The sequence below is a fragment of the Ascaphus truei genome, chromosome 8, assembly GCF_040206685.1.
Source record: "Ascaphus truei isolate aAscTru1 chromosome 8, aAscTru1.hap1, whole genome shotgun sequence".
In the NCBI taxonomy this organism is placed as follows: domain Eukaryota; kingdom Metazoa; phylum Chordata; class Amphibia; order Anura; family Ascaphidae; genus Ascaphus; species Ascaphus truei.
Window position 1 is genome coordinate 30,320,408 of NC_134490.1, and position 14,123 is coordinate 30,334,530.

Sequence of the window (14,123 nt, forward strand, 5' to 3'; positions counted from 1 at the left end):
GAGACAGAGGCCGGTGTGCCAGGCTGTGAGCTGCCTGCGTGAGTGGGAATGTGTGAGACCGGGGATCTGACAATGGGGATGGAACAAATACAGAGGCCGGGGGCGGGGCCTGTCTGTAGGAGGGAGGGGTGTAGTGATAGAGGCGGCGGGGTCTGGCCGGAGGAGGTGGGGCCTGGTCGGAGGAGGGAGGGGTGTAGTAACAGCAGGCGGGGCCTGGTCGGAGGAGACGGGGCCGGGTTGGAGGAGGGAGGGATGTAGTGATAGAGGAGGCGGGGCCTGGTCGGAGGAGACGGGGCCGGGTTGGAGGAGGGAGGAGTGGTGACAGAGGAGGCGGGGCCTGGCCGGAGGAGGGAGGAGCGGTGACAGAGGAGGCGGGGCCTGGCCGGAGGAGGGAAGTTTGAATGCTATCCGCAGCTCTGCTGTTTCCGGATCCTATAGCTGACACTGCCCGGGGCTCCGAGCCCAGGCAACCAGAGAAGGGGTCCCGGCTGTGATCTGTGCAGGGCCCCCCCGGGTAACTGCCCCTCTCAGGAACCCTGCCTCTCTTTGCTGCCTCTCCGGACATGGCCCCCTCTATTTGCTGCCCCTATTTTCGGGGCACCACTGGCTCCTGACCCCTCTCGGGGTGATGGCCCCCTGACTTCAGGATGGCTTCTCTGGCTCGGTTGCTGTGTGAGGCTGTGGAGAACGAGGATGCAAAGTACGTTATTCCACTTTCACCCCAGAACCTATTCCCCCTCGTCCCAAAGGCCCCCGCCCATCTACCCTCCTACCCTCTCCTTCACACAGGGGTCTCTGGTCCGGTTTCCTGCTCACAATGCGAGATCTCTCCTGCTCACCCCCAATCTGCATCTTGCATCCCTCGCACCCCAATATTTACCTCTCCCCACCCTAACACTCGTCCCCTTCTGCCCAACTTCTGCAAATGCGAGTTACAGTAGGGTCCTATACGAGATGGCAATGTATGTATATACCACTAGCATCACGGGACATGTCTGGACATGCCATTTCCCTGTTATGGCAGCTTCCTTTATTGGGGTATACTCACTCCTGCAGTCTCTTGTGGGTCGGTGTGTAAGGCAATTGTGGCATTAAAACAAGGCCCATGAGATTTACAAAGGGACTCCAGGGAAAAGGGGAGGGTAGGTAGAGCGGCGGGTCAGAAAGAATAAAACCCACCAATAGCCAGATGATATAATGACACTATCAGGAATCCCAGCGACAAAACACATGTTTGGTTGGTGGGAGAAGTTCTAAAAAGATCCCTTTGCTGTATGTGCATCATGTTTGGAGAATCTTGAGATGACCTATTTAAAAAAAAAATTTATCACTCAGGGTTACAAGTTAAAACACCACAGGCTTACTTTTTACATAGGGTACTAACATTTGGTTGTAAGGGTGGATCTTGAAGTGGGATACTGGAGATGAAGTGGACCGTTTTCCCTACTTGCATGCTCATCTGAGATAATCTTTAGGTCCCTTCTGTGTTACATTAGTGGGGAAGGGGGGGGGACTCCATCAAGTGTTTTTTTTTCTTTCTATTTTCACTTGTGGTCCATCTTGTATATCCCTCCCCAACATACAGTCCTGTAAGTATACAGTCCATAGGACCCTTCTCTGTTCCATCATGATTTATTCATCCTTTGTGTCACTTCTGCACCCTGATAAGAGGGCAGATTGTACAGTCTATGTGCCCCTTCCAATTGTGTCAATCCACACTTCACCTACATCCCCCAATACATGATTATCATAAATGTGACCTTGTATACAAGAGAAAAATATGTGGTCAGCGGACTGAATAGTTTATATATCCATCCTCTGTGGTGGAAGGGGATAGCGTGGACAGTCCAGAAGTCCCATCATTGTCCATGGGTGCTTTTCATTAAACTGTGAGTGCTCATTGAGGTGTTATCGCACAGAATCTCACATTGAGGCACTATTTTGTGTAAACTCAATGTGCACTATCGAATAGCTCCCTATCCCTGCTATATAAGCTTGTTGCTGCAGGCACTGGACCCGCTTGTCTCTCTCTAGGGAAGTTGAGAACCTCTTGAAACGCGGGGCAGACGCAAACCTTGTCCTGCCAAATGGGATTGCAGCTATTCACCTGGCCGCGGGGAAGGAGAGTGAGAGTGCACTGCGGTGTCTGACCCTGCTCCTGCAGCAGGGCGGAAATCCCAATGTCAGGTACACTTTACCCTTTGTTCTTCCAGCAACTCCGTGTGCGAGACCCTTTACTAACACACAAATGAAGGTGCCATTAATGTTACTAAACCAACAATAACCCCTTATTGTTTGATTGCTCTCTTGGAGCATGACCATCCCAAAATAGGGTCCAGGGACTTTTTGCTTTGGGATGAAAAATGTTGGTTACCATATGCCATCCTCTCATTTAGTGATACCTCCCGACCGCTTGTGGTTCTGCATTTCAGATCCATAGAAGAGCTGACGCCTGTGCACGTAGCCGCGTCCTGGGGCTGTTACAAGACCCTTGTCTTCTTGCTGCGGAAAGGGGGTGACCCCGGGCTCCAAGACCAGGTCAGTCTCGCTTCTTCATATCGTAGGGGTGTAAACGTTTGTGTTTTTACTGAACTCGGCTATAACTCTCTCTCTTATTCTCTGGGGTCCGCGGGGCTCAGGAAGGAAACAGAGCGTCAGACTTGGCTTTGGAGGAAGGGAACCGGAGGTGTGTTGTGGCGCTGCAGGAATATAGCGAGAGGGTGGTGGATGGCGCGTGGTCGGACCAGAGCCGCGGTGAGCTACCAAAACCGTAACGTTGGCTGTTATCTCGCTACTTAACTTTTTCTGCAGGGGAATGCCGGTAGCTGATTTTTGGGGTACACAATACTGCCTTTATACTGGGTTAGGGTTCGGTGCTGCAGGACCCTCTAGCATCACAGGGGTTAGAGCAGCATCCCATCCTGGTTAGTTTGAAAATGGAGGGTTATTTTATATTCATCAATAGCAACTTAATCTTTATTAATTAAACAAGTGTTCAGGGGCATAGAACCACATGCAAGCACGTATATACCAGTACTTAGTAGATGAAGTGGAAAAAGATGTACGTCCATCAAGTTCAACCTTTGCTAAATTTAGACGACAGATACTTTATCCTATATCTGTACTTACAGTACATTGATCCAGAGGAAGGCAAACAAAAAACCCCAGTGACATACATATCATCCAATGCTTTCTCATAAGGGGGAACATAAATTCCTTACTGATTCCAAATATTGGCAATCAGATTACTCCCTGTTATATAACTGTATTTGTGGGTCTGTGTATGTATTTCAGTGTGTTTGTGTTTATACTTTGCATCGATGTGTGTTACTGAATCAGTGCAATGGGGTTATAGAACATCAGGCATTTGCATTAGGGTTCAAAAGCTACAATATAAATGGCAGAAGACACCATTAAAATTTGTGCTTGCGATATATTTGCATCATAACATTAATTTACCTCTAAATGTGCTCTGGTTTGAATCGCCCCTTTTTATAGTGTATTCTAGTTCATTTTACTTCCTTTTGAGCATTGAAGCATTGACTTGAATCTTGCTAACACTAACAGAGTTAGGTTTCCTTACTACAATGCTTTGCAGGTCTCTAGTAGGCTGTGACATTAACCTTTTCTCATAATATTCTCCTTCAGGTAATTGCAGGAATGACTCTTCTCTGCCTGACAATATCACCCAATTAAGCAGCATCTCCCACCTCCTTGAGTCCTCCTCCGACTGCTCTCCTTTTAGCAGCACCAGGATCTCCCCCCTCACTCCTCTTCTCAGGAACGAGCATCCAGGAAAGTGCATGGATGACGCAGTGACGGCAAGTCAGGTGAATCTGCAAGGCTTTGATGCAACAAGGGATTTAAAAGTGAAGCAAAGGCCTGCAGAGAGCCGGAATGTCAGCACTGTATTGCACCCAAGTGTTAATCCAGAAACTACTCTCGATGATAGTTTTGACTTCAGTATAACAAACTCCATGGTTCTGTCTAGCACACAGCTATCACACACCAGTCATCGCATTACGGACACTTCTGGTCACCTGGAGATGCATGTTATTGGGGCAGATAGTCTGCCCTTAAACACCATGATAGAACAGCCCAACACATCAATGAATGCACACAGCTTGATGTCGAGCATGCACGACTTGAAGCGCCATTCTCGAAGAGGCGATGGCCCTCTAAATAAAGGGAGAGAAGCAAAAAACGCCATGGGACTTTGCAGAAACGAGAGAGATTCAACTGTGATCAACAGCCCTTCCAAGTCTAATGGTGAGGTCACTCTGGACATCACCGCAGTCAGCAGATTATTGATCTCTCAGTCAGTCACAGGTAGATTGGAAGGTTTGGACGTAACATCTCCAGACCATGTATACATGTACAGCCGCGAGGCAGCCGCCAGCGATGATGATTGGGAGAAGACGTTGGTTATCCCACATCAGAACGGAGATGACAATTCAGAAGAGCAGGTGCTGAGCTCCAGTAGCAAGTACAACAGCTGCGAGAGCGAGTGCTATGCCAGCCTGGGGGAAAGTTCCCACTCCAATGAGAAGAGTGAACGAAGTTTGAAAAGAAGCATCAGTGATGACTTTTGCCATCAAAGTGGAGAAAATAAGGGGACAGCTTCACAAATACAGCCGTACAGGACACTGGAAGGACAACGGTCAGCACTCAGAGCTGTGGAGACGTTGCCTAAAAAGGAAGCAGACATGCAGAGAATAGAACACTTGGAACAAGGAGGAGCTTTTACACAGCGGCTGTTCCAACTCGATGGCCACGAGGAAGGGATGAGCCGAGAATGCGTTGCACCAAGTCAAAGCCAAGATTGGTTGTTTGACCATGAATCTAATAATATAAATCTGCTCCCAAGAGTCTCAGAGACGTTGTGCAGCTCAGGATCTCCAACTCTTTCCGTAGGTGGCACTGGGGTGGATAACTATGGAAGCTGCAACCAAATTCTGAAGGATCAGCTGAGGCATCTTATGCTCTCCACCAAGGGTTGCAGAACAAATATTCCAGTCGGTGAAAATCGGCCTCTGCCTGGCAGCTCAAGGTCTGCAACAGTGTCTGTCTCAGACACCCAAGACACACTTCCAGTTATGAAGATCATCGGCCAGACAAAATACTTCAGGCAGCAAGATCAAGAGGTCACCGAGCAGCAGCTGAAGGCCATGATGGTTTCAACCAAGCTACAAGTGAGTCCAACCCATTCCAATGCCACCCTCGACACTTTGGTAATCGAGCCAGCTTTGCAGGCGGTGGGAGAAAAAGAGGATGTCAATTTGAGTGGAGAGCTGAAGAGAATGATGATGTCCACCAAGGCTTTCCAATCCCCGTTGGATTCTATGGATAGACCCTGCTTTTTTACCCCACGCACGAAGAGCCGTCTCCGCTCTTCGAACTCTCGCCACAACAGCTCCTCCTCCCTTTTTGATGACACACTGGATATGCCTAAACGTGTTAGGAGAATCAGGAGTCCAGGTGGGGTACCCCAGTCTCCCCACTCTCAGAATATGATGGACAAGTCGAGGAGAAGCCTGTTCCCCATCAGTACTGAGACTAAACAAACAAAAAATTCAGACATAACTCTCAGCTTGGAGGAATCAGTGGAACACAACCTACCCCCAGAAGATTCCCACATCCCATCAGCTCGTACACCTGGATCAAGACCGGCCAGTGCAACTGTACTTATGGAACCGGAAACACCCGTGAACATCAGCAACTTTTTTACAGATGACCTGTCTTCTTCTGACACTGATAGGTCCAAGTCCGGCCCTTGTTTCTACCCCATGCGTGCAGGCCACTGCGTAGAAAGCCTGGTATCAGGAAACACATGGCTAACAGAAGACGGAGAAGAGGAAAGCAGTGGAGAAGCTAGTCACAAAGACCAAGTCACTAGTCCTTCTGTCCCACGGGGGAAGCCCCATTCTGTGCTGCTGGGTAATGGATCACAGCTCCACAGCACATTACTGGAAGATCCCGTAGGAAAAAGCAATAATGCTACTAGGGCGCCACGTTACAGCTTCAGTAGACTGTCCTGTGTGAGATCAGTTGAAAGGCCACCAAACCCATGCCAGCTAAGCACCATACATGACTCTGGTACCAAAGATGTGCCTCTATCCCCTGGTGGCCGACCAGTAAATGTGAGTCAGACAGAACCCATGGAATATCTGTACATAGACCCTGAAAAAGGTCATGCACTCATAGAGAGGCACGTCCCATGTACAGACGAGTCTGCCACGGACGTCACTGTGAGCTCGGACGATACTATCATTTATGACTGGAGGGACTGTAAGAGAGAACAGCAGAAAGGAAACCAGCCCGCACAGGCACCCCCTAATAGGGTGGCGGTGGAGCTCTACAGACTATCGAATGACGATATTGCAAGGAGGCTGATGGAGCTGGGAGAGGATCCTGGGCCAGTGACCAGCTTGACCAGGAAGGTGTATATCTCGCTACTAGACAAGCGGCTGAAGGAACCACGAACTAGAGAGACCAATACCACTGCAGGTGAGACCCAGTATAACATGATTCCGTGAGACAAGTCCCTTCTGTCCATAGCAGTTGGAGGAACATACTAAATTGGCTCTATGATTTTATAGTTATTTGTCTATCTTTCTGTATGTGGCACTACAGTATGTCACCTATTGTTGGGATGGAGAGACTTTTTTTGTCCTTTCAACGTGTTAATATATCACACTGCTATGGGACAGATGCATTTGATTTAATGTCCCTTGTATCAAACGGTGGCACCCTGCCGTGGGAGGGATAGACTCCATGATCCATAGGTCCCTTCTTTCTTTCACTATTGTTTTTAGGCCAAATTCAATGAGGTATAGGTGTCTTCTCCCCAAGGCCCACATGGCAAATTAATGAGCGATTTTACTCCTTCATTTCTGGCACAGAGGGGAGCCTATGATGATCATGGCTTCCTCAAGTGATTTATTTCTTAATTCTGCCCTCAGGATACAGCCCTGAGCTGTCTCTCACCCTACGCACCTTCCAGATCCCAGACTGTCACACCGAAGAGCTGACACTATCCCAAGAGTTTGACCAACCGGACAAGACACGGAAGTGGAGAGAGGGGGTTCTGAAATCCAGCTTCAACTACCTGCTGCTGGACCCCAGGTGAGAGACAAGGGAAATCTCCAGTGTGTTCAGTTTAACTCTTTTTGCTAACCCAACAAATAAGTTCAAGCAGCATAGTTTAACCTCTAGTCGCCCTCATTGGACATCACAAAGGTTGGCAAGCTTTGGATATGATATCCAGGGAATGTCACTCCTCTTTTGTTAATCTATAGGGGACATTGGCTACAATTTCTGCTCATTGGGGTCTATACACAGATCTTATACTCATTAAATGATTACCTACTCATTCAAGTGATTTACCATTAATGGTCTTTGTGGGGAGTAGTCCTTCCTCAGACCAAAGTGTACAAATGGCTGACATGTTTTTTGTTTTTTTAAATTAATTTATTTCTTTATTACAAGTGAACATAATATAAGACCGGTGTTGGCACGCATTCACAGTGTTATTACAAGTGAACATAATATAAGACCGGTGTTAGCACGCATTCACAGTGTTATTACATCAATGTTGTAAATAAACACCAAAAAGCGATATATGGACCATACAAATTACCAGACTAAATGTCACAAAAACATTCCTTTTATAGGCAGTGACATGTTCTGGGTGATTTACCAAAATCTGATGCGTATCAGTATTAATAAATCAATATTTAACGTTGGTTTGTAAACATGGTGAGCTGAGACTTCGGAAAACACGTGATTTACAGAGCCCTTCCCAACACCCCCCAACTGACAGGACCAGAAGAAATGCAAATTGCAAATAATTTTCAGAGAGACCAAAGCAGCCAAATCATTGCTTTAGCCATTGGATCAGTTGAAGGAAGTCAATTGGATACTAAAATTGTTTACAAAATATTGGTTTTTTTTTGGATTGCATCTTCAATGGCAATCACGCTTTTGGAAATACACCCCATTGAATAAAGCCATCCCAGCTAGAAATATATTCTTACCTGAACTCGGGGGGTCCCGGAGCTCATTGGAGGTCCCCAGACAAGCTGCGTTGCCCAGGGAAAACAATATGGCCGGGTCAAGGTTGGCCCGGGCAGCCAATAACTTTATTGGTGACCTTGGCGACTATGTTTGTAGTAGACTCTCAACTCCAGAACTGGGGCTCCTCAGACGCCATGGGACTTCCGATGAGCTCCAGAAGAACCCCCCTCTTCAGGTAACATTCAAGCGGGATTGCTGCTTTTGCGATGGATGTTCTGCGTATGGCTGCCCGGGCGAACCCTGACCCGGCCATATGGTTTTCCCCTGGGCATCGCAGCTCTGCATATGTAACTGTTGAATGACTTCCAATAATAAGTAAATATTGTTGTTGAGTGACCGCTGCTTTATTCCCACCGTTTCCGTCAGGGTCACTCGTAATCTGCCGTCCCGCTGCCACACTCTATCTCAGTCCGACTGCTTTCGCACGTTCGTCAGCTCCATATTCTACGTGGGCAAAGGGAAACGATCTCGCCCCTACTGCCATCTGTACGAAGCTCTAACCCACCACAAGACGGGCAGCAAGCAGGTGACATGAGCACTTATTCAGCCGCCCAGTATCACAGCCCGTTAAAGGTCCCGTCTGCACAAGCTTTCCTTACAACACCGAGTGCCAGCGACGTATTCGGCATCAGAAGAGCCGTACAGCGCAAGATGTAGCTTCAAACCTGTATTTAATGTCAATATATTTAGATTAATAATGATGTACGGGGCACTCGGGGGCTCCATTTTCCACTGGTAGATGGACTAGTATTGCCAAACACCTAATAAAAGGCTAAAGAGTTGTTATAGAGGCACACCGTTATTTTAAAGATAAATGTTTCCCTCCCTGGTGCTCGCCCTCCGTTGATCCTGGCGTCTCCGGGCTGGATCCAAGTAAATATGAGAAGGGTTGTTGGTTGTGGAAGAAGCTCACAGGAGCCTCTCTGTAATTTAGCTTACTCTATATTTAAGACATCAGAGCAGGTACAAGCATAACGAGTAAGCTAAATTACAGAGAGGCTCCTGTGTGCTGCTTCTAATAAAAGGCTAAAACCGGCACTCCGGGGGACTTGTGCAAAAATACAGGGGTTTCATTATAAAGATCAATGTTTCGGTTCCATCCTGGACCTTTACCTTCATGATAAAGGTCCGAGATGGGACCGACACGTTGATCTTTATAATTAAACCTCATTTAAAAATTGTTTTTGCACAAGTCACCTGAAGTGCCGTTTTTTGCCTGTTTTATTAGGTGTTTGGCAAAGATATTTAGATTGACACGACCTTCCCAAATACGTGCATTTTGTCAATTAATGCAAAATTCTACTGAGAATCGTGTGTTCCAACACCAGCTCTATCTGGGGATTCCTCACCCAAAAAGAGGAACCAAGAGGCAGATTGAATACCTTTTCTTATCAGACCCAATAATGGTTGTCTTGGTCCTAGAGAAGTGTAAACTCATTGTGGAATGTGGTCCCTTTTTTTTTTAGTGGTTCCTTATAGATGAAAATGTGCATATTTATTGCTGAGTATTGTTCAAAGGAGATTTATTAGAGCGATTGACATTTCGGTCCCCCCCACTGTGACCTTTTGTTGCGTCTGCTTGACTTCAATTGTAATATTTATATCATACAATGCACACCCCGCACATGTATGTACAGGGCCTGTAACATATGTGCTTGCCGTCTTCAGCTCTGCTCCAAGGTGCAGCACATCCTGGACATCTGGAGCAGCGGCCTGGGTGTTATCTCTCTGCACTGCTTTCAGAACACCATCCCTGTGGAAGCGTATACCCGCGAGGCTTGCATAGTGGATGGCATTGGTAAGACCCTACTATAAGGGAAATGCTTATTGGAAGACAGTCTCACACACTTAGGACCTTGGGCCTTCTCTACTAAGCAGTGCTAAATCAAGGTATATTAAGGCTTAGTAAATACTGACCATTGGGGGGAGAGATGTTGTTTATTTTCTGTAGTGGATGAACCTATACCCCCTCTGCTGTGAGGCTGTTCCACGCCTCCACTCCCCTTGCAGTGAAGACCCGTTTCCTGACGCAGTCTCCACCCTCCATCTCTCAAACCACCAGGGTTAAAGATGCTGACCAATCAGAAGAAGGGAGTGTACTACGGCCAGGCGCTGAGCTGGTCTCCGGCTCGCCGCCGGCGTCTTGGCGTCCACATGCTGCACCGAGCCCTGCAGATCTTCCTGGCCGAGGGGGAGCGGCAGCTGCGGCCCGCGGACATACGCACGGGACAGTGACGGCTCGTCTCTCCTGTGACAGTCGCTGCACGGGACGGCGGAATGAGGCACCAGCATATCTCGCTGCCGGTGGGAAGCTGCCAGGATTTCTGCTGCAGCGGAGCCGGGAGCTCAGAGCTGGCACTGAAAGGGTTGCCGTCACCTACACTACATGCTTCAAAGAAGCAGAGAGAGTGACAAAGGCAGCGGTGTAGCGCTCTTGTGTATATAGAGCCACTGACTGAACCACCTGTGCTGAAGCAGGGATATCCTGAAAACCTGACCTGCTGGTGGCCCTTGAGCGCTGGCGTTGGCCACTCCTGCTTGGAAGACATCACACACGTCATGTTTGTGTAGCTTCCAGTTAGCTGTTTAAAGACATCTCCCTAAAGCCTTCAGCTGGCTAAAGAAGCAGCTGGAGTATCGGACACGTGAATGTTCAGAACAGAACTGCCCCAGGTTTCTTTCATTTAGGAAAGTATCTTCACCCAAACTCTAATCCCCCCCCCCCCCCAGCCCCTACTGGCTATATATCTGTATCCCTACACAGTCATTTAGAGGGTGTAGTAGTTTGGAGATCTGCCACTGCCTCTAAGGGATAGGACCATTATGAAATAATTGTGTTTTCAGGGATTCTTTTTAGTACATGTGAAAAAAAATTGTCAATTTTTCCATTTTTAAAATGACAGATATGAAATTCTGCTTTAAAGATGCAATCAGCACTTTTCATTTCTTCCTATTTTTAAAATCTGCTCTGCTTTTTTTAACATTTGTATTATTAATTAACATTTCTTGAGATACTGAGCCCTAAACAGGATCCCAGCGATAGATTTAAATGTTTCCCAGAAATCAAGTGACAAGAAAAACTCCCAGAGTGACCCAAAAAAATCAATAACTCCTAAATTATGGGAAACAAAATTAAAATGCAGTATTCACTTAGCTTGAAATTATTTTTGTAAGGGGACTGCTGTGACCTGGTCACATCTTCACTGCCCCCAGGGGGCGCATGTGTAAACTAGTTTTGGAGGGGTCGGTCCTGGGTTTCTGATTCGTTGCACACTTTTGTATCGAGGCTCAAGAGTGTCTTGATTTATATTGCAGGGGTGTCTGGAGAACTAGTCCTCTGCATACGGTGCCTCCTGTATACGGCCCGTACGCCTTCTTGTGATGCAGAATTGACACCCACCTCCAGATCCATGAATAGCTCAATCCAGTTTCGATTTTTATAGCCGGCAGCTTTTGGCAGAAAACTGATTAAATTAGATGTACTTATCTGTGTATGGTGTGAAAATGTAGAAGATTTAAAAAAAAATGTTAGAGTTGCAATAAAGAGAAAGCACTTAGTCATATCACACCTCCTCTGCAACTGTTATTAACGCATTTCGAATTTGTTTAGAAACGATGTATATTCTGTCCCGACAAGCAGACTAACGAATATGAATTCATAAGAAATGCTGTTATTTTTTCCAGCTACATTTAACCTGATAGGGGGGGTAAATTCAGCCTCTTCAAAAAAATAAAAGGAGGGAGTTGGAGATATTTTCTTAGGAGACCAAATATGGGTTGATATAGTTGACCCATAATGCAATGACCCAGATTACATTTTTAGTCCCAATGAAAAACTGAATGAAATATGTCTGTCTGCCATTCTCCAAAATAACCACATGGGGTCACTGTCACACCTAAAATGTTGGGGTCTATTCACTAATGCAGTGGTATCCAAATCTTGTCCTCTACCAGGGGAGCGCAAACTGGGGGGCGCGGCAGTTATAGAGGTCCCGCCTCTACCCCCAGGCATTTAAATTAAATGCCTGGGGACCGTGCGAGGCCTCTATACCACGCTTACCTTCCAGCGACGCGTCGTCCTGCTAACCCGGGGTCACATTGTCATGGAGACGAGGGGACACAGAAGCCGGGTAAGTGAGCCGCACGCCTCTCCCCCCTCCCAAAAAAAAGTCTCTAGACCAGAGGTGCGCAAACTAGGGGGAGCAAACACATTTTTTTTTTGCAGGAGTGCAGCGGTTACAGGCCCTGTGCTCTTCCCCAAGCCATTTAAATGAATGCGTGACATCACATGACCCCTCTACGTCATTTGACACCGGCACAAAGGTAAGGGGGGGGGAGCAGCACCAAACGTTTGCGCACCCCTCTAGACAAGGGTTGCACAAATTTTGGCGTGCTCTCCCCCACTGCTCGCGCCCCCCTCACCTTGTCTGAAGCATCAAATGACGCTGTGGGGTCACGTGACATGAAACCTGACGCCACGGAGGTCACATGATGTCAGATGATCCCGCGGCATCATTTGATGCTTCAGACAAGGTGTGAGGGGGGGCGCGAGCAGTGGGGGGGAAGCGCAGGGCAAACATTTAGAGCAACCCTGGTCTAGAGCAGGGGTGCTCAAACGTTTCATTTCCGCGGACGGCTCCATTCTGTCTGCTATCCCTACGAGTTTAGCGAGAGTTTGCCCAATAAAACCCCTTCTCCCTCTCCTCTTACCTTTATTAGCTCTCTGATAAGGACATTGTGGGATAAGGATTAATAAAACACTTAACGCTGCAGTCCAAACAATATCCTACATGTGTGGGGTTTTTTTTTTTTAATCAGTTCTGTATTCTGAGAAAATACTTGTAGCATTTATTTATTTTTAAACGCCAGATGAAATGTTTAATGTATTATAATGTAACAAGTGTAGCCCCATGGCTACTAATCTGCCCTGCCTAAAGGCTGGGACCCGCTGCGGGCGGCCGCGTGAGCGTTCCCCACCAGCAGGGGAATCCTTCCAAGCCAGTCCCAGTCCCCCCCCCCTCGCTGCTAGCTCACTACGCGCTGTGATGCGTCAGCCGCCAGGGGGTGCAAGAAAATTGTGATCCCGAGCGGCGACGCGTCACGTGGTGCGCTGATGAGCCAATCAGCGGCGGGAGCTGTCAGACAGCTTCCTACACAAGGTAGGTGGGGGGGGGGGTGGGTGTGTGTGTCAGTGTCGGCGTGTGTGAGGAGGGCATTTGTGGGGGAAGGGGGAGGGAGCTGCTTACCTTCCAGCAGCCCGCAGCAGCTCCCTCCTGTCCTGCAGACCGAGCCCGTGGAGGGAGGGGGGTGGGGAGGAGTAGTGGGTCCCTCCGCTCAAACCACGCCCTCCCGCCCCACTCCCTACAGACCGCATATCGTGGTCTGTGTCTGTTAGCGCCCCGCCTGTCTGCAGTGCGGGCGCGCTGACTGAGGGAGCGGGGCCTTAGCCTTACACACAAGTCCTGGTACTAGTGCAGGCAGTGTTAGGGTTAAATATACACCCTTCTGTAGGAAGCAGCTTCCTTGAGTGACAGGGAGGGCCTGAGGCCCAGGTGCCACCAACACAGGGTTGAGACCTGAAGCCCCGCCCCTGGTAACAGCTGGGAGTTGTCAGTCAGTCCTACTCTCTCCTCTCAATGGAGTGGGTGGTTGTTCTATCCCCTCCTGTAGGGGACTGGGAGCTGTTGCCCCTTTCTCCACCAGGGAGTAGGGGAGCAAAGGATAGACCTTTGGGGTCCGCAAGCCCTGGGTGTTGATTCCAGGGACCAGAGGAAATGCATTGTTGATTGTGTACGGCTGTACTCCATAAAGACCAGTTGCTGTTTTTATACTCCTGCCTGTGACTGCAGTTTATCAGGGGGAGTGCAAGAAGGTTTTTCCTGCAGGGACTGCACCCAGCACTGCTGGGGCCTGCGGGGAATGGAGGCGCTGCACCCATGTATGAGATGAGCGCTCTATTTCCTGAAAGCCTGTCCTGTATTTCCCACTACCATCGGCGGACACTCGGCAATCCCGTAAGCCTCACAGGTAACAGTGAAATCTCCCAG

General features: G+C 48.3%; 1 protein-coding gene across 1 annotated transcript; it reads left to right on the plus strand.

Moving 5' to 3' along the window:
- The first annotated feature begins 358 nt into the window (after positions 1–358).
- On the plus strand, positions 359–12,402 carry ANKLE1 (ankyrin repeat and LEM domain containing 1). Its single transcript, XM_075611092.1, has 9 exons — positions 359–700; positions 2,035–2,187; positions 2,433–2,538; positions 2,640–2,754; positions 3,649–6,507; positions 6,963–7,125; positions 8,443–8,602; positions 9,745–9,874; positions 10,139–12,402. The coding sequence occupies exons 1-9, from the start codon at positions 648–650 to the stop codon at positions 10,309–10,311; spliced, it is 3,912 nt and encodes a 1,303-aa protein (XP_075467207.1). The 5' UTR covers positions 359–647; the 3' UTR covers positions 10,312–12,402.
- The last annotated feature ends 1,721 nt before the right edge of the window (positions 12,403–14,123 follow it).